Source organism: Sciurus vulgaris (assembly GCF_902686455.1).
Source record: "Sciurus vulgaris genome assembly, chromosome: 14".
NCBI lineage: Eukaryota > Metazoa > Chordata > Mammalia > Rodentia > Sciuridae > Sciurus > Sciurus vulgaris.
In genome coordinates, this window is record NC_136475.1 from 41,597,522 (window position 1) to 41,622,277 (window position 24,756).

The 24,756-nt window shown below is 36.5% G+C and overlaps 1 protein-coding gene across 1 annotated transcript in view; it reads left to right on the forward strand.

The window, feature by feature from the left end:
• Window positions 1–21,032, forward strand: part of LOC306643513 (E3 ubiquitin-protein ligase KCMF1) — a 117,043-nt gene extending 96,011 nt beyond the window's left edge. Inside the window, exons 4-7 of the mRNA XM_079109728.1 lie at window positions 9,880–9,981; window positions 12,721–12,895; window positions 15,121–15,403; window positions 18,955–21,032. Of these exons, the coding sequence (XP_078965854.1) occupies window positions 9,880–9,981; window positions 12,721–12,895; window positions 15,121–15,403; window positions 18,955–19,216 (822 nt within the window). The 3' untranslated portion in view covers window positions 19,217–21,032. The remainder of the gene's footprint in view (window positions 1–9,879; window positions 9,982–12,720; window positions 12,896–15,120; window positions 15,404–18,954) is intronic.
• The last annotated feature ends 3,724 nt before the right edge of the window (window positions 21,033–24,756 follow it).

Consider the following 24,756-nt stretch of genomic DNA (forward strand, 5'->3'; position numbering starts at 1 on the left):
CATGTAATAGAATGAAATTTAATCCCTCTCACCCTGCACAAAAATCAACTCAAAGTGCTTCAAGGACCTAGGCATTAGACCAGAGACCCTGTGGCTACTAGAAGAACAAGTGGGCCCAAATCTCCACAATGTCGACTTTGGAACCAATTCCTCAACAAGACTCCTGAAGAGCAAGAAGTACAATCAAGAATCAATAAGTGGCATGGTATCAAACAAAAAAACTTCTCTCACAGCAAAGGAAACTATCAAAAAATGTAAAAAGAGAGCCTACACAATGGAGAAAATCTTTGCCACCTGCACCTCAGATAGAGCATTGATCTCCAGGATATATAAAGAATTCAAAAAGTTAACACCAAAACAAACAAACACAAACAACCCCCACAAATAACCCAATCAATAAATGGGTAAAGAAATTGACCATACACTTCACAGACAATGAAATCTGACTGGTCAACAAATATATGAAAAAATGTTCAACATCACTAGCAATAAGAGAAAGGCAAATTAAAACTACATCAAATTTCCATCTCACTCCAGCCAGAATGGCAACTATCAAGGAATACAAGCAACAATAAAATGTTGACGAGGATGGGGGGAAAATGTACATGCATACATTGCTGGTGGAACTGCACATTGGTGCAACCACTCTGGAAAAGCAGTGTGGTGATTCATCAGAAAACTTGGAATGGAACCACCATTTGACTCAGTTATCCCACTCCTCCGCATATACACACAAAGACTTAAAATCAGCATACTGTAGTGATTCAGCCACAACAGTGTTTATAACAGCTCAGTTCACAATAGCTAAAGCTATTGGAACCAACCTAGGTGCACCTTCAATAGATAAATGTATAAAGAAAATGTGGTACATATAAACAATGGAATATTGCTCAGCCATAAAAAAGAATGACTTTATGACTTGATGGTAAATGAATGCACCTGGAGACTATCGTGCTTACTTGAAATAAACTAATCCTAATACCAAAGACTTAATGTTCTCTCTGCTATGTGAATGCTCAACCCAGTAAGGGAGGAGGGAAGAATAGAAGTTCAGTGGAGTAGACAAAAGGGAATGAAGGGAAGTGGGGGGAGTGTGAATAGGAAAGACAATGAACTGAATCGGACATAACTTTCCTAGGTTCATATATGAATACACCACTAGTGAAACTCCACATCATGTACAACCACAAGAATGGGATCCTAATGAGAATGTTCCATGTATGTATGATATGTCAATTTACGTTATACTGTCATGTATATCTAAGAAGAACAAATAAAAATAAATCATTAAAACAAATCTTAAACTTCTTAGGACTTTCTGAATCACATGTAAAGATTTAAACTTTATGTGTAAACAGCCCTCCCCCCAACATTCTGAATGCTATTTTACTTAGAAGTAAAATGGGGAGAATTGAATTAAGGGGAAAAAATTATTTAATATGAAGTAATTCATACTTAAGCAGAAGTAAGTTTTTGTATTTAACTGCCACAGCAGAAAGTTATAATCTGCCTAAGAAACCAAGTGCTCCCTCAATTCTTAAAAGGAACTATATTTGTATTGGCAAAATGAATGGCCAAGGTACAAAAAGCTACAAATTAGATTGTTCTAGAAGGCCCAAAAGTTTATTGAAATGTATAGCATAGATTTTTCCATATGTGTTCTCAAAAGCAAAACATTACCAGCCTAGTATTTGTGAAATCCATGGATTTTTATGAGATAAATTAAATTTTTAATTAGGCAGGAGATCCAGAAACATCAAGTTATCACTGACCTTGGAACTGGTTCACTCAGTATAATGTTACCTCTTCTTTTCTTTTTTCCTTCCTATTTATAAGCATTACAGTATTAGTACACAGTTTTGTGTCTTGTTTTTCAATTCTGATGGCTCTTTTTGGTTTATTACTCTTCCTTGAAAGAAACTCTTAAAACTCTTAAGTTGAGAATGATCAGAAAATCTGCCTTTTAGGATGAGCTACAGATGTTTCTAGAGCTGAATTTTAAAAGGAGACTACTCAAGAGAGACATGTATTGTATTCCAGTTTGAAGAAATATTGAAAAATATGCACTAATTTTTAAAAAGAGATGAAATCATATATGTGAGCTTTCATGGTGGCAGGAAATATGCTTATTTCTTGCTAGTTGCACCTGTCCCCCACAGTGCTGCATACCAAACTCAGGGACCCAGCCTGCCAGGCAAGGGTTTTACCACTGAGCCATACCTCCAGCCTTCTTGTTGGTCATCTCCCCCTCCATCCCACCCCACAAGCCAAGATAACAACAACAAAAATATTTCCTATATCTCCTTGATGGTGTGAAGGGCTGTGTATTTGTTTGCTAGGGCTGCTGATAAAAAAGGGTCACACACTGGGTGGCTTAAAGCAACGGAAACATATTCTGTCATCATTCTTGGAGGCCAGAAGTCCAAGATGAAGGTGTCAAAAGGGCTGGTTCCTTTTTAGGCTGTTGGGGAGAGTTGGCTCCATGACTGCTCTCAGCACTGATGCTGACCAGCAATCCTTGCCACTCTTTGGCTTATAGATGCGTTTCTGTATCCATCTTCTCACGGCTACCCCTGTGTCTCTGTCTTCACATGGCTGTCTTCTGGAAGATACGTGTCGCTGGATAAGCATCGTTAACTTTCCCGAACTTCAGTTTCTTCATCTCTAAAGTGGGGATAATGGTACCAAACCCACAGGTAAATTGGGACATAGAACCACAGGTGGGGATGCACATTATCACTTCAGCATGGCAGTGGTGCCCTTGGCTTTTTTTCATTGCCCCAGAACAAATTATTGACTAAAAGGCTTGCTGTTTGTGGGACTGATTTCATATCCTTTTGACAGATGCACATATTTCAAATAGTCACATTTTTTTCTTTCATTATTGGAGATGAAGTGGGGGAGAGAATGTCTCTGTCCTCAAGAGCTTAGGGCCTGAAGATTTCCTTCATCCATATAACAGATAATGATTGAGGATCCATGTCTTCCTTTCAGCTCCTGACTTAGCAACAGTCTTTGGCATTCTTTGACTTGTAGATGTATCACTCCATCATCACATGGTGTTCTCATTTCTTGATAGGTTTTTTGTTTGTTTGTTTGTTTGTTTAACTAGGAGCCATATCCCTAGTCCTTTTTTATAATTTATTTTGAGACAGGGTCTTGCTGATTTACTTAGGGTCTTGCTAAATTGCTGAGGCTGGCTTTGAACTTGTGATCCTCCTGCCTTAGCCTCCTGAGCCACTGGGATTATAGGTGTGTGTCACTGCGCCCATGTTGTCTTGACAGTTTTTTAACCTAGAGTATAAAGTTAGCACTTATGTGACACTCAGTAAATACTGCATTTTTTAATCCATGGTAACAAATATAGCCAATCAGAACTTTAGCTTTACAAACTCACCTGGATTTCATAGCACAGGTTCCTGGAAATGGGGATTCAGTTACAGAGTAACATGAGAGAATTGCATTTATTACAATTCTAGAATGGGCCCTGTCTTATTCCACATTCATGATTTGGCTTAGTTGTTTTGTTTAGATTATATAGGTGACAAAAGAAGACCCTAACTTAAAAAGGGACCATTTTGGGTCTGGAGGTTGTTATTCATGTGACTCTGGGCTCTATTCCTAGCACCACAAGGGGGGAAAAAAAGCTATTTTTGGTAAATGTCCTTTGGACACCTGGTTTTTAGGTGCACAGTAAAGCACATAAGTAGGCAGGAGTTTGAAAGATGTTTCAGGATACCCTGTCTAATCTTATATTAGGAAGTTAGTATGAAACATAGTAAAGTAATTTGACTTAAAATTGTGTTTTTATCTTTCTTGTGCTGATGGTTTAGGGGAAAAAGCAAATTCACAGAGGCAGAGCTTTTTTGGAGAGAATAGAGCTATGGCAATGGGTAAATTCTTCCTTGTATCCTGATATTTCTTCAAAAGTTAGGATAACTTTATCCTAACTATTTAACTCCTCTAAATAAGGGCAATACTTTTTCTAAAATTTTCAACTTTAATTAATGTCATAATTTGACTCGGCCAAATTAACAGGGGGAAAGGACTGAGGACTGTGAAAGGGGAAAAACGTAAAAAGGCTATTTTTGATAGCCTGGATAGAAAGCAAAGAAACACAGGAGTGGGGGAGCCTGAGCAAAAAGTAACTGAATTGTTGGCTATAAACAAGGAAAAGCATGGGGGAAACAACACTGCTTCAGAAATAAAAGAAGAAATACTATACTAGATAATTCTTGGGCAAATCGTTAAGAGGTTGGAAAGGGAAAAACATTAGGTGTAAAGTGTTGCTTTCCAAAATCATGGGATTCTTGGAGTAAGGGTACAATAAGTGTCAACATGATAACCAATTTCAAAGCTGACTTCTGTACACACAGATCTCATGGTGTGTGTGGTTAAAGACCAAACTAACTTATTTGACTAAATTAGAGAGTAATGCAGGAAGTAGTTAGAGTGCTTTGTGACCTAAGCTAGTTTTTGAAAAATGGATGTAATTTCAAAAAGTTAAAAGAATGGGAAGAAAACAGAATTATTCAGAGGAAAGACACAGAAATCAAGATGCAGTGTTGAGAAACAATAGTGAGTGAGGGAGGTGAGGCATTTATTGGTTTGTGAAATACTAAGATATAAAATTGGATCAATCAAGTGAGATCAGATAAAAGAAAACCTTTAAGTCAGAAAATTTGTCCTCTTGATGTGTTGGACAGTAAATAGACATTTCACTGCCTTTGAGGAATGACATTACTTTCTCCACCACCATGCTACCAAGGCTGTCCTTTGGGAAGGAAATAAGGTAAAGTCTGCATGATTGTGTAGTTTTTTTCAAACAGACTAAACCTAGTCATAATGATCATGTACATGAGCACAGACCATAGAAAAAATTAGAAAGTACAAAGAAGTTGTCCTGACCCTTATAGGATCATGGTTACCAAGTAACAGTTGCATCAAACATCTTATGTCACCAAAAAGTAGAAAAAAAAAAATGATGCAGAGAAATCACAGTATTTGAGCAGATAGTCTCAAAAGGAAAGTTTTATTATGGATCTAAAATTAACCAGATATGAGATTGAAATCAGATTCGTTATCCAGAAACCTAGTTCAACAAATGCCAAATGCCAAGGCATTTATTTCATGAAAGGAGGGTGTTTGCTGTTAACAAGAAGCATGGTAACCTAGAATCTCAGTTCAGAGGCATTTGAATAGTCTGAGGATGATATTTCTGAGTAGATCTACCTTGTATGATGAAGAACCCCATCTAGCTCTCAGTACTCAGTATATTTTCTATTTCTTTACATGTTGCATTCTAGCTTTAGTGAAATCCAAGTTTTATGATGGACCACATAGGCGATTTTTAAAATGAGTTTTTCTGTAGCAGTGAATATCATGGGCAAGAAACTTCATGTGAAGAGTCTCTGCACACACACACACACACACACACACACACACACACACACACACACACAAAAAAAAAAAAACCCAAAAATACAAAAACAAACACCCCAGGAAAGAAATTACTACATCACATAGCAGAACTTCTCCTTTACTGTTTGTTAAAGTTGTGCACAGTATGCATATTGAGAACACTGTCTGATGTGGTTATATTTCTTCAAGAGGGACTGAACCTGGTGTGTTGTTCGCATTCCTGTAATACCAGCTACTCCAGAGGCTGAAGTAGGAGGATCGCAAGTTTGAGACCAGCCTGGGCAACTTAGAGAAAAACTGTCTTAAAAATTAAAAAATAAGAAGGTCTGGGGTATAGCTCAGTGGCAAAGTTTAGTCCTCAGCATCACTAAATAAATAAACAATAAATTAAAAAATAAAGACTCTGGAGGAAATCTGAATTCGGTATGGGGAAGAATACATGGAGCTCTTGTTTAAAAACAAAAGAACACTGCTGACTTTATATGGTTTTCTAATGGACAAATAGCCTGTGCCATAAAGTTTTCTTACATTGGGCTGTGACACGGGTTTATATGTGGAATAGTGACTTTAAGAGATATGTTCTAGGCATTAGAAAAAACCTGTGTTAAAATGTGCATTGAAAAGTTGCTGGCAGTTGTGCAGAGACCACCTGGAAAAATAGAAACTCCATTACACTCCATTCACTCCATTCCACTCAAAAAACTCACCTTGTTTGGTAAAGGTTCCCAGAAGAGCTGCTGATAAAAAGCAGGACTGATGTTGACTCTCAGTGGCAAGATAAAGAAGAGGAAGACTTGAGCAATAACAGAGACAAGATCAAGAATAGCAGGGCCTTTTCTGAATAAGTGGGGTTTTCTTTTTTCTTTTTTCTTTTTTTGCTTCTGTAAATAACAGCATTTGGTGTTTCACATAACAGGGAAATATAAGTTTTCTGTACCATTGTATATTTAAATGGTATTTGCTAGACTTATTAAGTTATAAGAATAAGAATCATCCGGGACCTTTGTTTAAAAATACAGATTCTCACCCCCCTCCTAGAACATGTTTTCAAGGCCTAGGAAAACATATTTTTAACAATTGCTCCAGGTAATTTATATTCTTAGCCAAATGTAGGAAAGACTGATTTGATTTAAAACAATTCAGTATTTGGCAAGTTGTCATAATTTTAAGCACATGTGTTATATGAAAATTTCCTGCATGAGTAATAGATACTACTTACTGTAGCATGTGGCAGAAGAAATATAAATATGAATGTTGGCAGGCTGTCACATTTTAGAGATGATAGCCCACAACCTTTGTGTAGATTTTTCCTGTCCTATAAAGGCATTAGATACCATGATATGGAAATAAAGACCCTCTCAGAATTAAGCAGTATGTGAGAGGTAGAGTGGATCTCTGTTTCCCTTCTGTCAGCCCAACCTGTACTTCTTTTGTGTTTCCTGTGCCACACTTGGCTCTCATTTTTCTTTCTTTCTCTTGTTTCCTCTGTAATGGAACTATAGAAACACAACCTTGAACTTAGGACCTGCTCAGAGTTTTTATTTTTTAAATATGATTTCACCTGTTAAGCATAAAATATAAAACTTTAAAAATGGCTCTGCCTTTGGTCCTATTAGCACTGGAGTTTAATTTTCTTTTCCAGGTTCTCAGCTGAATTAACTTCATGTGCCCCCAACATGGCAACATCTTCCACTTGGATCTAAATCTGTTCTCTTCATTTTGTGTGCCAGCTGTGAAACTAGGTGATCTTCACATCTTAGTAATTCCCTATCCTCAGTAATTCTTTATCTCTAGTCATTATGAAAGTGAGTTGGTGGATTGCTTGTGTGTTATTTCTCTCTGAACACTTTCATCCTACTATTTAAAGATTCTGGTGTAGAACTGGAAAGGTGGTCTGGGAACAAGGTCCTGGGCTCAAAGCAAAGAAAAAAGTGCTCAGAACTATAGTTATTGGACTATTAGTGAATAGTGAGAATCTTGAATTTTCTTTTCTTTTTTTTTTTTTTTTTTTTTTGGTTGATTGGTGCTATAACCCAGGGCCTCGCAGGCATGCCGAGCAGACATTCTACCACTGAACCACATCCCTAGCCCTTGATTTTGTTTTACATCCACTTCTCAGAGGTGCTTTTCTAGTTTGTAGATGATCTAATCGGGGTACTTTTGGCATTTGTTCTTCCTGTTCTGTCTTCCTTCTAGGAATATATATGTGCTGAGTTGAGTGTGGTAGCACACACCTGAGTATAGTAGTCGCAGCTACTTGGGAGACTGAGGCAGGAGGAGGATTGCAAGTTTTCGAGGCCAGCTTGGGCAACATAGCAAGACCATTCTCAAAAATAAATACATACATACATGCATAAATTTTTTTTAGCATTTTCCTTCAAAGTACTGAAACTTCTGACACTATCTTTGTGCTGTTGGAGTTGTGTATAGATTTTATCCAAAGACCAATCTAAAGGGACATCTCTTAGGAAAAGACAAATGGCCTAGAATCCCAGCTACTTGGGAGACTAAGGCAGGAGGATCACAAGTTTGGGTGTTACTCAGTGATGGAATGCCCCTGGGCTCAATCCCCAGTACTACCACTACCACCACCACCACTACCCAAAAAAAAATATACTGGTTTATTTTTTATCTTCAAATAACTAGAACTTATTTTAGTTCAAACCTTCAGTCTTATTTTTCTTTTTGTTTTTGGCAAGTCTGGCCAGTTAAAAATGTAAGATAAATCACACTGTCCTGAGTCTCAAAAAATTTACAATCTAGCCAGGTAAGACATAAGCACATGAAGAGTAAAATAAGTGTATCAGACACTAACAACCATTATCAGAGCACAGGAATGATACCTGAATTTCTAGTAAAGCGAGAATTGATAGTTTGTAAACATAAGAGCAGATAGAATTACTCTTCTCTCCAAGGAAAAAAATATGACCTCAGCATCTTTCTGGCATCTTGTAAGAAAGGCACATGTATATCTGACTTTTACTTTTTTCTCATTTTCCCCTTAGGCACATTCCATTGTGCCCTAATTCTTTTTTACACTGTCATGCTTAGTCATTATTCTAGTGAATGTCTTTTAGATTTTATTGAGGACTATTTTCCAGAGTCCCAAGTTATGTAATCAGAACAGCTGATCCTTTCTTTCGGGCATGAGTCTGGTTTGATTTGATAATCAGAGTTATACTCAAGAGACTTCTGCTTTTTTTGCCATTGGAAGATGGGAAGTTGTGTTTGGTTAGGCTCTAGGAGTCAGAGTAGTTGTTTTCCACTTCACACCCCAGCATTATCCTTCTCTATCTCACATTTCCCATTTCCTTCTTCCTCTCTATTGTGAGCAGACAATAAAGTCTACTGGTGGCCTCAATTTCACATGTGGAAACATGTATTGGTGAGATGAATTTACTGTCGCATCCTGAAGCCATCTTAACTATGGAGAGGCACAAGCCTCAACTTTAACTGCATTTCTTGGGGACTGCCTTTGGTCATGCCCCATTGCTTTAGGACTTCCTTCTTGGCCCTGTTGGTTAAGATTAAAGTTTTTCCCACCTCAAGGTTTGACCACTCCTCTAATACCACTATTTGCCTATTTGACTTTCTGGAACAATAAGGGCCTTTCTTCTTAAAGTTCCTAATCTTTCTGTCCTTCCCTTCCCATGCACACTTTTTCTCCAGTTCTGTTGAAAACTGTTGTTTCAGAAATTGGCTTCCCAAACTATCAGGCCTCCTGTGAATTCTGCCTCTGTATACTCTATTTTATTCTTGCTTTTTCCTTTATCTCTTAAAAGAGCCACGGGAAGTTGATCTTCTATTCCTTGAATTTGACCTTGTTACCACACTGCCTATCCCTCCAGAATAAGGTTCTAGAATGGGCCCCCATCCAGTTTTCCCCTGTGAAGTTGCATTTATGAATTTACAGAGCATATTTGTGTATTGTCAGTAACCATATCTATCTTATTGTATCACCTTGGATGGATGTAAGTTTGCACAGTTACATTTTATCAGACCTCTTCCTTTTCATTTGGGGAGCAGTCCTTAAGACTAGCTAACTTTGCAGAAGTATGTTATTAGTTTATGTCTGTCTTTAACATTCAAGACTAGACTTAGATATAACTGTGCATCTAAAAAGCATATTTTTATATATTTTTAATGGATGAAAAAGTATTTTGAAAGACCATGCAAATATGAATTGGCCAGGCCATTAGAAGGTCTTTCCAGAGATCAAGTTTAACTGTCTGTCTAGAACTGTTGTGTGTGATCTGAGAGAAGGTGTTTTAGTTGTGGATGATAGCATTGATGTACAACAGTTTTTGCTTAGGTTTCTACTAAACTTCACTAGTTAAAGATCTGTGTTTTTGCCTGGTTGAAACATATTAATAGTAAAATTTATAACAAAATGCTGGTCCAGAAAGATGTCTGGTCAGTATCTATATATTAAACCTGCTCTCTCTATTTTCATTTCAGATTTGTCCAATATGTGCAGCGTTACCTGGAGGCGATCCTAATCATGTCACGGATGACTTTGCAGCTCATCTTACACTTGAACACAGAGCCCCTAGAGATTTAATATCCTTTTAAGAGGCAACAAATAACATTTGTCATTTTGATTATTTTTAAGGACAATATCCCCAAAAGAGAAAAACTAATCTACAAATTATTTTGATTTCTTTCACCTTTTCCTAAAAGTGACACAATGTTGAAAGGCAATTTCTTCTGTTTTTATATACCTACAATAGTTGTATGAACCATATTTGTTAAGTGAAAGTTGACTTGCTCATCATCTTTAGTTCATTACAATCAGATTTTTTAAAGGCAATTTGATTTTATAGGTCTTCTGGGAAGGTGATTTCATAAAAAAGAGGAAAGTGTGAATCCAAATTAAAATTTGATTAGGTAAATATAAAGGAGCTTTATTTACTTTTCCTCTCTGTTCCTCTGTACCCTTACCCTTTTGTGGATGAGGTATAATGGTGGGGCTTCTCTCCCTTTTGGGGTCCCTCTCTCCAAAGAGAGCCATTTCTTCTCTTAGAAGTATAGAATAAAGTCAAGTCTAGTTTTTTCCTACTTTCATTTCTGCATACTCTTTCCTTTCTCAATAGTTCTTTACTGCATTCTCTGAGATTACTGGTTTACCAGATTAATTTTGTAGACTGAATGCTTTATAACCAGAAGGTCAGGAATTGTTTTTCTACAACTGTGTTACCTTGTAGAATCTTGTCTCATAAAGAGAATTCAATGTTTATTGCAGTTTGAAGCAATTCAAGAACTAATCAGAACTTTTTTCTCTTGCCAGACTTTCTTTTGATTCTTTTGCTTATCCTATGGCAGTCAAAATGTCAACCTTAGACCTTTTGGGAAAGAAAATGGTGATTTTTCTCATTCTACAGCTCCCTTGCTCACAGTTCCCAATTTTCTAATTGGGATTATGGCTTTTTAGATTTAGGTGGGGAAGATAATAATGGAAAGATGAAGAAATGGAACCAGCCTGCAAAACTAGAAACCCAAGCTGGTCTGGGAACTGGTGAAATGGTGAAATGAAAAAAATCCAAATGGGCTGAGAATACTTAAGCCTTTGAGTCACTATGCATTGTGTATAAAAAAAATCCATTACAACACCCAGAAGGGTTGTGCTTGATCCACACTTTACTTCATCTTCATGGAGAGATGAAACAAATTATTTAAAATCAAGTAGACATCCTGAAATTTTCAGCATATTCTGGAGCTTCCTGTAATTTTGGTGTTCATTCAATGGAATATTCCTCATCATCTGTCTATTCTTTACACTATTTTAATAAATGTCTCTCTTACCAAGAAAAGATGAAATTATACAAAACGTAAGAAGAGATATGTTTTTTGATTTCTTATCATCAAGCTGTATAAAACAAAATGTTGCCATGCAGCTATACTGAAAACATGTTCATTTTTCAGGTATTTCCAGTGTTGTTTTGTAGTAAGTTCATGTTCAACATCAAGGGGTATCTTCTCTGTGTGTCTCTTAAAGTGCACTCCACACCCAGCTACTTTTTTTCAGGTGAGGGTCTGGGGCGTAATGCTCACTAGTGAGTTCATCCCCAGCCCTTTCAATTTTTTATTTGTGTACAGTTACTCCGTTGCCCTGGCTGACCTAGGAACTTGTTAATCCTTCTTCCACCTCCTCTGGGGTTCCAGGTATGCAACACTGTGCCTGGCCCGCTCTTAAAAATAAAATACACTGATCATAACATCACTTTCACTGGAACCCAAACCATCCTTATGAATGCCAACAAGAAACTACATGACAATGGTACCTGATGGCTTTGGGGAACCATTCACCTATCCTTAAATTGACTTCAGAACCATCAGCTGAAAAACTGGGAATCTAGTAACACAATCTGCATGATAAAGCTTTTCTGTTTGTTTCTTTGAAAGAAAAGTTTCTTCTATAATATCTGGCTTCCCACCCACAACATGCACACACAGTAGCCCATGTGAAAACACAAGGTTGTCTTCTTCAGTTTTGACAGCTATTTGCTTCTCAAGACTTTCATTTTGAGTCACACTCAGCTGTGTGAGATGAATTACACTGTTGGAAATCTGATTTCTTGATAAATAGATGCTTATCTCTCTCTGGTCCACTAACAAAAGAAACTCAAGAAAAACTTGGAAGACAAAGATTAAAACTCATAATCAAAGTAGTCTTTTATCTACTAAATTTATAGTATACTGTTCCTTTTTTTATTAAAGATGGTAATGGACATTTCAGTAGCTATATGTTAATACAGCTCCTCAGAAATAAAATTGACACTAATTGTGGTTACTTGAATGTAAGCATATATAAAATTCAGTACTGAGATCAGGATAAGGGAATGTTCATGCACGTTGGTATCTAACCAGGCAGTGTCTTTGACTTCATTTGGCAGTGTTACTCTGAAATTCCTCTCCCTGCAGTGAAACTTTTTAAACTTTGTGCTTGTCCTTGCCTGCATGGGCAGCCTAAAAACACCCAAACATTTACACATGCATTGTGCTTTATATTTGAGTATTCTTTAGGGTTAATAGGCCTCCTAGAGTTCGGAGATTTACATTTATATTCTTCTGTTTGTTTTTTTAAATCCTTTCTTTAGACAAGAGTCTTACTACCTCTAAACTTGTGCTCCTTCTGCCTCAGTCTCCTGAATTGCTGTCACATACAGCTATTACATTCTAAACTAAATGTGTTGATTTAAAATGCCTACGGCTTAGGAATTTCTTAGGTCTATCTAGCAAGGGCTGATTTTTTTTTTTTTCCTGTGAAAAATTTGATCCTTTTCTTAACTTTTGAGTTATGATGAATCGAGTGGTGTTCGACATGTACGTAGAATGTTTCACCCTGGCCGGGGATTAGGAGGTCCTCGTGCTCGTAGATCAAATATGCACTTTACTAGCAGTTCTACTGGTGGACTTTCTTCTTCTCAGAGTTCATATTCTCCAAGCAATAGGGAAGCCATGGATCCTATAGCTGGTAAGTTAGTTTCACCTTCATGAAGGATATAGTGTGAGCGCATTTTTTCATGTGATTTGTGATCTTTGTCTTACCTTTTAGATATATGCTTATGTTTCTTTGCAGAATTCCCAAAGATTTTATAAACATGAAAATTGTTTATTATTTATGCATGTGGTGCTCGGAATCAGACCAGGGCCTCACATAAGCTAGGCAAGTGCTCTACCCTGAGCTGTACCCTCATCCCCAAATGTAAAATATTTTTTAATTTTTTAACTTTTCCTTTAGTTGTTGATGGACCTTTATTTTATTTATGTATTTATATGTGGTGCTGAGAATCGAACCCAGTGCTTTACTCGCGCTAGGGCAAGTGCTGTACCACTGAGCCACAACCCCAGCCCTGTAAAGTATTTTCAAAGTAGGCTATTAATGTAAAGTAGTTCGCATTGGTATGAATTTCTCTAAGTTCTTAGAAGCATAAGATAACATAGAAAGCTTAATGTTGTGTTTATGGCTTCTGTTGTAAACCAAGAAGATCATAAAAGGTTTCAGAGTGGAAGACTTCCAGAATTCCATGGTTCATCCTCCAGAAGTACACACAGATTAAAAAAAAAACTACTTGACAATATTAAAGAATCAAACTTTTCTCACAGAAGAAAGTAGGAATTTCTCTGTTCTTGACTTACTTTGAGAACCACATTGTTGTTGAACACAGTGAAGGGTACATGTTTGGGGAACTCTGAGAATGACAGTATTTTAACCTATAGTTCACGGCCAACTCACTGAGTGAAAAACCTGGAAAGATGGCAGCAGAGTACAAGGGACAGAATAAAATGTCAGAAATCACTATAACTTGAGAATCTGCAAGAAATCTCAAGCACACAAGCAGTAAGATTCTAGAAGTCTCTGTAAATTTAAATGTGTTTTAATGTGTTCATGTGATGTAATATGTATCTAGAAACTGTGATATACCTGTAGAATGCCTGAAATGTTGATAGATCTAAATAGGTGGTAGACATTTAGAACAGTTTTATTCATAAAATGCTGTTAAAAATGGAAGATGTACAGTGTATAGTTCTAAAATTCCAAATGTGCTTTGGACATTTATATGTAGAAAAACAAAAACAAACCCAGTGAACTGAGTTTTTGGGATTTGAGAAAACATTTCTCTATCCATAGGAACTGTTTACCTGCTATCTTTAATAGAGACTCTAAAGGGTAATTTCTGGAAACAAAAGTCAGAATTCAGAAATTTTCTCCATTATTTTGATGTTGGGGGGCAGTCAGGGAAAATTATTTTAGTGAGTATATTTCATTAAAGAGCAGTGTTAAGAATCTCTGGGATAAAGCATTTGTGATCAAGGAAACAAACTGATCATGTTAATTAGTTTTAATGATAAATCAGACGCTTTGTTGGCCTGAGAACATCTAGAAGATAATGGTCATTCTCTGGTTAGCTAGGTAGACACTCCATGGGAGATGGCAATAACTTTACCCTTCTTAGATGAGAACACAGGGATAAAGGTCCAGATTACTAATCTTTATCAATACAACCTATTGACAGAAAAGAGTCTGGATTATAACAGACTAAATAGGCCACCCGGTTAGGTGCTACAGTTTCCCAGGAACCAGCCTTACTGAGCTCTACTGGTGGCATTGTGGTACTTTGAATGGCAAGACCAGAAAGTACCAGAGAGAATGCAGAGGTGAGTGTGCGTGGGTCACAGTCCAAAATGCTCTAAGCTCTTGGATTTAATTCTAATAATTCTTTCAATTTTTGAAGGAATCGAACCATGTTGAATTTCCATTGTGTGTCAGGCTCTTTTAGGAGAACTGAGAATGTAATAAACAGAGTATGACTTGTTCTCTGCTTTTGTGGAACTTAGTATTGAGAGGGCTTATATTATAATCAGATTTCTAAGTAAATCACCTTAATCTACTAAATTTTTAGAGGAAGTATACATTAGTACTCAATGCAAATAATTTTAAAATAGTCTTTAAGTTTTTCTTAGAACAAAATTAATAGTGTGTAACATTCATATTTTTTTGCATTCCTGTACACAGTAACTCCTGCCTCCAAGAGACATTCTCAAGAGTATTGCACTCTTAGATGTGCTACCTGTTGCTCTGAGTATCTACTTGTTGACAATACTTTTCATAGTCTCCCAGTAAAAGTGTGTTCTATTAGCATTTTGTTTTCCTTGTTGTTTTAAGTAGACATTGATCATCTTCATTTCCATTGGCAGAGCTTTTATCTCAGTTATCAGGAGTGAGACGTTCTGCAGGAGGACAGCTTAATTCTTCTGGCCCTTCCGCTTCTCAGTTACAACAACTGCAGATGCAGCTGCAGCTAGAACGGCAGCATGCCCAGGCAGCACGGCAACAACTGGAGACTGCCCGCAACGCAACCCGGCGTACTAACACAAGCAGTGTCACCACTACAATCACACAATCCACAGCAACAACCAATACAGCGAATACAGAAAGCAGTCAGCAGACTCTCCAGAATTCCCAGTTTCTTTTAACAAGGTAGCACATTTATTAATACAGTTTTTGTTGGAAAACCAGTGTTTTATTGACACTATGCAGTCTAAAAATTCTGCTTTTGAGTAAACCATTACAACTCGGTTCCCCTCCAGTTAAAACTGCATATTTAAGGATTTGAAACAGTTATTATTTTTAGATAAAGAAAGAATGCTGGTCTTCTTCTCAAGGTACACATGATCATCTAATACAAATTTCCTTTTCCATATTACACATAAAACTTAAGCACCGTATCATGTCATTTTATATATGGGCATATTAGGTACATTTATTATCATAATTAACATTGCTTGCTTCTAATTGCCAATTTTAGTCTGTTGTGAAGTATTAAAAGGTACAGAAGACTTCATCATACGGTTGTTTTCTCCTATGAATTTCTAAAGGAGCTATGTTTAAATTCTTATCGTTAGTACACAGAAGTAATGATCTAAAAAAGTTGGGTACCACAGTCTAAGTAATATTTAGTACACATAGTAAACCATTCCACTGGAAGAGTAGTGGTGACTAGAGTCTTAGGCACAACACATAACAAACCTGGACTAATTGGGCTTTTAATGTGACAGAGTAATATAAAATTCATAAAATTAAGAAAATTAGTATCATATAATATAGCTCTCTCCAAAATTCAGTGTGTATGATGATGCATTGATTTCTTCTAATGAAGAAACTATAAAAATTTCTACTTATATTTCTTTTATATCACACTTTTAAAAATCTGTTAGCATAATGGTACATGTGTATTCTTACAAATAACATATTGTGGATGTGGAACAGAAAGTGTTTGAGGCCCCTTTCTATAGCCCTGATTTTGTTACTTACTAGGTTTAGGCTTTAGGCAAGTCTCCAGTTTTATTGTCAATATCCCAGGAGTTTTGCCACATGAGAGAATTAAAAAGGATTAAATGTATTGGTACATGTTACCATTTATTATGGGTCTAAGAAGGAGGTTTCATGTGAGGAATTTACCTTTGAATTATCTCCCCAGAGTCAGTAACTGCCTGCTTATTACCAGAAAATGTTTCATTGTAAAAGGAAATCAGCCACAGATGGATCTACCTACTGCCATATAGTATTACCTGTAGGCATTAGCCAATAGCAAGTCCATAACTTGTCATCCCTACGCACTTACCTGAAAAAGGAGACCAACTTGTGTCTATATTCTCTGAGAGTTCATGGAATGATGAGTAGATGTTCTCATCAGTGCCCTTTGAAAAAGACATTTTCCTGCCCCTTTTCTTTTCCCTTTGTCTTTTAACCCCAAACTATTAAGTGGACTTGATCTGGAATTTTTATTCTATACCAGACATCCTGCTCCTAGGACATAGGGTGGAGATGGCCTCTGAGTGCTTTCCTTGAATTTGAGTTGTCACTTCTGGAAGACTCCTCCTATCATCTGAATCTTCATGTTGCACAGTACCTTGTAGTTTGCAGATCATTTTCCATGTCTTTAATTGTATCATTTGATGTGAACTCACTTGATTTATTCAAGGCAGTATTTAAAAAAAATATTCCCTAGAATTTTATATATTCTGAGGAATTTATAGTTACTTATATTCTTTTTTTTTTCTTATTATAAGTTTAGGGAAAACTAATTAACAAACAAAAAGTTTATTTACTGTTGGGCTCCTAAGAACTTCAGGTATATTACAACATACCTTGTAAATTTTTAAGGCAAGGAAAGCATGTGCATTGTACGCAGGGGAAAACCTGGTCTCTGATCTCATAGACACCAGCTAATAGGTGTATGTTCAGGTTTTTGGTGCTAGGGCCAGCTAGTTCTGCTATCCCAGTCTGAAGATCCTCACAAACTTTGCTGTTCCTTTGGTCCCAAAAGAAGTTGGTCCATCAGGAGATCAAGCCCTAATACCAGATTACACTTGCCCCTCAAGTATGAGGCATTTTGATAGTTATTTCCCTGAAAATCAAAACAGTAATATTGGAATCAAATGTTCCACAAAATGCTGAAGTCCTCAACCTCTGTGTCTTGTAATTTGCTTGATACTGTCTATGTGGTCTTACATATGTCATCTGTATTTTTATGATAGATTTGACTGTTGTAGATTTTTCTTTTTTTAAACAAAGAACGTTTTTTCAAAGCTAAGAACATGGAAAACATTTCAGGTTTTAACACAGCTCTGTAGTTTTGGATTGAGAACATGTAGCTTACTATTTAATTTCCATTCCCTTAGCTGTGCCCTTGTGATATTCTGAATATAATTTTAACTATGTATGTTACCAGTCATTTCCTTTCAGTGGCTTTTATGTAATTACTTCTAGATACTTTTGCTTTAAATTCTGAAATTTAAACTTTTTATTTTCTGAGCTCTAAATCTTGTTTTTCTTTGGTGATTTTTAATTTAACAGCCATGAGATTTTGAGCAAGTTACCTTACTCTCTGCTTCAGTTTTCCTTAAAATGTTCATTATATGTCCTGATAGGAGTTAAAAGAGTTAATACACATAAAAAGCCCTTAGAACAGACTCTGATCCATACTACTGCTATTATGATTTTGGAATGCTTCTTTCCTTTCATTAGGAAGAGGGAACTGTTTAGCGAGCAGCATGGAGATCTGTCTCTAGTCTTGGGTACACCTGGGTACCTGACATGCATGCCTATCACGCATGCATGCCTCTCACTGTCCTCTGTTTTGTTCCTTTTCCTGATTCCACTGTTCCAGCTGGTTTCTCTTTCTTTCTTAGCCACTAAAAGTGTAGAAAAATAACATCACTACTGAAACTAAGCAGTTTCAATTATTTATTGGAGAATTGAAATGTTACAGTAATTTTAAGAAGATGTTAGCAATTGTTAACTAGAATTTTCAACTCTAAACATCTATCCAGGCCTTGTGTGGATGAGCCAAGTTTTTCAGCATAGTACTGCATGCTTTGCAATCGTGGGCAAGTGGACTGCGTGTCTTACCTGCCACACTTGGGTTGGTTGTTAGTAGGGAAGGTGAGGACAGTATGTGTTTTCTTGTCTTCTTGGGATTTTGGACATATCTTTATTTTGTGAGAATTAGTTGGAAGTAAGAAAATTTCAGGAGAAATTTTAGGATTTTCTTGAGGTCAGTATAGTTTGATCAGTATAGATTTTGATTTCGTGAGTAAAGTTGCTGTTTTCCTTTTTTGACATCTCACAAGTGAAATTCTGGTTCGGGAAATCACTATTTCCTCAAGCATTAATCTGTTAGAAGTATTGTTTTCTCAGAAAAAAAAAAAATTACCACTGTTTTCTCTAGAGGTTTAGAGGGAGTGGAAGTCTAAATATCTTTTTCTCCCCCAATTAAATCTAATTAAGGTATAATTTTGCACCTCAGGGTAATGATAGTATTGCTAAAAGTATGGTAAATTCATCTAAATATAACTAAGGTAACAAATTAGAGCAAGGTGTTCTAATATACATCTTAGATTCTGAATGCTGCCACTTATATACAGCTTGTACAATGGAAGACATTGTTGACATTGTTGGACATTGTTGGTCATGCCATTGTTCCTTGACTTTTTACCAATAAGATTTTTTCTTTTTAACTTACACAGGTTGAATGATCCTAAAATGTCTGAAACAGAGCGTCAGTCCATGGAAAGCGAGCGTGCAGACCGCAGCCTGTTTGTTCAAGAGCTCCTTCTGTCCACTTTAGTGCGTGAAGAGAGCTCGTCCTCAGATGAGGATGAACGGGGGGAGATGGCAGATTTTGGTGCTATGGGCTGTGTAGATATTATGCCTTTAGATGTTGCTTTAGAAAACCTAAATTTAAAAGAGAGTAATAAAGGAAATGAGCCTCCACCACCTCCTCTTTGATGACATCCCAATTCGCAGACAATGTCCTCTGTGCTGTATTTGCCAATGAAAGTGGACAACAACTATCTTGGGTTTGTTTGGTGATTGTAATTTCAGGTCTGTCACTCTTGTTACATTGTGTACATTCAAAAGGAAGAGAGAAAATATATATGATAATCATTTCCACTTAACTAATTTTTACTTCTAGCAGGTAAATGTAGGTAGCAGTGCAGGGGTGATCTCTGCTTCCTGTACCTTGACATGCAAAAGGCTCTCCTAATACTCCACATTCAAACTGAAGAGGAAAATTGAAATCTCTAATGAAGCTGCTGTGTGTATTTATGAATATTAATGAATAAAAACTGCTTGGATGGTTTACCTTAACTACTGCATGAGGTTTTTTGCAGCGTGCATGAGTTTTAGTGACCTTGTTATTTAAAAAATTAAATACAAGGAGTAAAACTTAAAAAACAAAGCCCAAAGCTTTCCCAAACATTATTCAATGGTTACCAGACAAAGTAGCTCTTGAATAATGTTTGCCTGAATCACCTTTCTTTGTGTGCCTCCTACTCACAAAGCCAGCTCTGCAGTGGAATCTGGGGTCGTATAACCAGGTGTGGCGCTCCGCCCTCTGACTGTCCTGTCACCCTGTTAGTCATCTTACCTGTATGGAGCCCAGCCTGTCTCTTTAACTCATCTGTAGAAGACACAACAGTAAAGCTACTGTCGGAATCTGCTGCAGGGGTGTTTGTGTGCCCTAAAAACAAATCCTGTTTGTTTGTTTAAAGTTTTTACTTTTTGTGGTGGTTTAAAATTTTTTGATTGTTAAATATGTTTTATTCAGGTGTAGATGAATTTCATTTATTCACTGTTCAACAAAGTTAACCTGAATTATGTTGTCTGTTTTTGAAATTCTCACATTCTCAATCATTTTGTGTTATTTATGTATTTGCTTTGTAGTTTGCTTAGACAGATCAGTATCAGAGGAGCTTTGAGGATTTGCCTTCCCAGGTTTTGTCATGATATTACAACCAAATTCTTAATGCTATTTTTTAGCACCTTTTATTTATTGGGGTTTTTTTCCTGGCATAAAAAGTAAAGCCTTTTAATTGAATCATGCCACCTATATGCCTATATTATTAATCCTATGTGTAAAAAAATGTACAGCTTTTTTGGGTTTGTTTTGGATTCGGAGGGGCTGGGTTATTTTTTATTTTGTGTTTCAGTTTTTGTGCATAGACTTTCACAATAGCTCCAAGGCAGGGACAGTGGGTTCGGGGGAAAGGGGGGGCAGTTTTTGGAATGTAAATTTAGGACTTTTAAAAAAGGTGCGCACAGCTTCTGATAAATTTATAACTAGACTTAACGTAATCATGTCTTGTTCCAGTTTCTTTCCTGAGCCCTTTTCTTGTTCTCCTCTCCTATCTCCATCCTTGTCCTTTTCTGTCTATGTTTCTGTTTCTTCAACATGACAAGCATACAGACTTGAACACCCCTCCAGTGTTCTTCTGAGAACTGTGAAGTCCATGTTCATCCAAATGTACCAAAAAAGAAGTCACCCTCCATGTCTAAAAAACTGTTGCTTCTCTGAAACTTCAGACTCCAGTGGTTTCCAAATATAATAGTTTTGTTTTGTTTAGTTTCTGTAACAAAATGTTTTGAAGGAAAATTTTACACCAGGATTCTTAGTTATACTAAAAGTCAAGCCCAGTAGGGATTTTCTTTATTTTTTAATTGGTTGTTGAGAAGTTTAAAATCCAGTTTTCAAGCTGTGGTCTTTTCAAACACATCTTCGCACATAAGTCACACATTTCAATAAAGCATTTTCAAGACTGTTGACCACTTGAATTTCTTCGTGTTGTTGAATTAGCCTAATCTTTTCTCAAGAGATTTTATATCTCAAATCCAGTATTTTTCTCTTTTTATGCTAAACATGGAGATCCTGATTTTGTGTGAATGCATTACTTTGGATGTGAGAAAGAAATTGCCAATTATGTGCTTTTCCCTTTTCTGCACAAATTCTGGGAAAATGTAAGATCCTCCATTTTCTAACATGGTTTAAGGGAACAACTGTAAGTCCATTCAGGGCAGTTTAATTTAGATGATCAATTTAACACTTAAGAAGACCTAGAGGTTCTTAAGATTCCATCTCATGTAGAATACTGTATATTAATTATTTTTATCAGATATTTTACAAATACCTCACCTCATCCTGTATGTAATCAATAATAATGTATTATTTTAGAGTAGAAAGACACAGAATATCAATATAAAAATATATTTAAGCCCTTCAAATTCTTGTGTCCTTTTTCTTTAATTTTTGAATTAACATCATATTATTGGATGTACTACTGAATAAAAATAAATTGCAGAGACTTTGATGGAGAGAAGACATAATTGAACAGCACGATCGTTTATTTTGGCTCCACTTTCAAATTTCTAAGGACCAGTTGCTGAGTTTTGAGAGGTTTTGTTTATTGAATTATGAGTGTCTTATAAATTTGTAAATGTTCTGCGGTGCTTGTTATTATTTCCTGTTTGGAAATAATTTTTCTGCCCAAGGTGTTCTGGAAGTGGTTTTAACTTCTTGACTCAGAGACACCCCAAATATACTGAGCGGTGGAATTTACGGAGAATGTTTGACAAACTGTATTTGTTTCTATTTTTGTGTGATTTATATAACGAAATATGCAGTGTGTTTAAGAATCCTAAAGTAATACCATCTAAACTATGATTCTGTGAAGAATATCCATGGGCAATCAGAGAACAGTGAAATTTGGAATTTGACTGAAACAGTTGTACCTGTCTCATAACTTTCTTGAATTCTTTCATTTATTTACTTTCCTAAATTTTTAAAAATTCTTTAAATACATAGCTGTGGTTTTCTTTTTATGGCCACAATCATAAAATTTCTGTGGTTGGCTATAGTGAAATCTTTGGATTTGGATTTAAGTTGCATTATTGTTTTAATTCACAGAATTAGAACCTAGATTTGCTACTAATAAAGTAGTGGATTTTTATTTCAGGTAAAATAAGTTCTGTCCCTCTTGTCCCAAATGTAGTTTAAATTAGTTGATTATATTATAAATAATAGAAGTAACAAAAATTCATCCCATTGCTGAATAGTGCTGAATATTCCTCCCCTCTAAATATTTCATAATATATATCTTTTCAGTAATATACTAAAAGAATTTTAAGGTCATCAAGCCTGGTCTGTGGGCTATAATTAAAAACAGGAAAAACCACAACCAAATAAACAACAAAAAATCACAGATAAAAATCACAGGTAAGGGTCCTCAAGAGTTCTCACAACAGTATAGGTCAGTGGTGGAGCGCTTACCTTGCATGTGTGAGGCACTGGGTTCTATCTTCAGTACCACATAAAAACAAACAAATAAATGTATTGTCTCCATCTACACTTCAAAAAAAAGTCTCACCACAGATCCTAGCTTTAGTTCCCAGAAGAAAGCTAGACCCCTCTTAGCAAATACTCCACTTCCTACATATATTTCACTTCCTGACTTTGGGACAGGTACCACCTTCAATTGTTTATTATTCTCTGTAAGAATAAATAAGGAAATTGGGTAGGACTAGGGATGGTATGTGGTATGGAGATGGTAAGATAGAATAAAAGTTTGTGTTTTTTTCTTTTTTGGGTGATGCTGAGGATGGAACTTGAGGCCTTGCACATGCTAGGCAATCTCAGTGGGATTCTGGTAACTAAAGGGTTCACTCTGAATACATAAGTCTTTTAATTGGAGTCTAATGTCATTACAGCATTGTGATAATAGGTATGGTAGAAAAAAAAAGCCATCCAATTATAATGGAGGAGTAGGTGTTAGGAATTAAATAAATGCATCCATTTTGTAGGACAAAGCTGCACAGCAATGTTTACTTCTTATGAGACATCTGTTGTGTGCCTTAATTACGCATTCAGTTTTTGGATACAGATAGCATTGATTTAATGTGCAGTAAAGGGAAGTGGTGTGAAATTGCCCTAGAATTCTGTACAGAAGTTCATATATGCTGGAAAATGGTAATGGTTGTCTGGATTCTTTCACCTGGACAATTTTGAACTTATTTTCCTGAGATAGGAGGAGAGGGGATATGTGAATTAACATTACTAATTGAGACCCCGTGTTCAGTTTGGAAAGGGGAGGTATAGGATTGGAATGCAAGTTGGAGTACCCTTTGCAGAATTTCAAGGTTTTTTTTTTGTCAAAGTGGTGTGAAATGTGTGACATTAGACATGACCCTAATCTGTATAAGTCACCACAGTATTCTGAAGCGAGATGTAAGTTACTTTGTTTTTTAGAGCAGTGAAAAAATCTAATTGCACATGCCATTAGCTTCAATCATGTGGAAACAGTGTTCCTTTCTAATTAGTACTCTTGGAACTCTGGTTCCTATAGGTTTTCAGCCAATCTCTGTCAAATAATATTCTGTAAATACCTGGGCTACAGAATTTCTTACATAAGCAACACACTTCACATAAAGATGTGATGTTTAGGTGTGGGATATAATTCAAAAGATGATTCAGAGAAGTCTCTGAACCTCAAGTCCAGGTCACATTTTAACCAGGAGCTATCAGGTGGGTGTTGCCTTGGTTGGGTTTGAGTTCTCAAGGTTTCTCTTATGAAGTCCTCAGATTTTACAAAGTCAGCTGAACTTTACAGCAACTAGTAAAAATGAAAAAGAACCCTTGAGTCCTATCTTGTGTCTCAGTAAATCTGGCCGTGCAGATGATGCACAGGTACTGATGAATTGTGTTTGATTGGAAAACCCTTGTGGGCCAAGTGTGCATAGCCAGTCAGGGCTGCTCTCCATAGGCCTAGATGAGTTTTCTAACTGAAACGTACTATCTGGTTGTGGTGGTGCACACTTGTAAACTCAGTGGCAGGAGGCTGAGGCAAAAGGATTGCAAGTTTGAGGTCAACCTCAGCAACTTAGTAAAAGGACAAGGAACGTAACTTAGTATTAAAGCACCCTTGTACCACAAAATCCCCAGTACCACAAAACAAAAACCCTTTATCAGGCACAGGAAGCTAGTTTCTCGACTGTGTTCATAACTTTGATGAAAGCTTTTAGTGTCATTTACAACCTTTGGTTTTTATAGACATCCCCTGTAAGAGAATTCTTCAAAAATAACTTTCTAAAAGGAGCTTTCTCCCCAGATAACTAAACGTATTGCTTTTGGTAGGTCACATAATCAATCTGATCTGGTGAGAGCTACTCCTTTAAGTCAACTACATTAGAATGAGACTTTGAAATTCAGCCTCACACATGAGAAATCAGGACCAGTTAATGGTGAAGCTGGTACAAAAACCGTAGATACATCTGACTTACAAAAAGTCTACTCACACCCTAAGGTTTACTTGAGGCAGGTGCAGCAATCTCCCTGAAGTACGATTCTGTACTACTCCTCAGTTGGTAAGTGGACTGGACCAAGGGAGAAGCAGGCCTCAGCTCCTGTCCCAGGGACTGAGCAAGATTTTGTGAATTCTTAACATCCTAGTCAGTGAAGCTATTCTGGCCAGTCATGGATATATGGATATATTTTA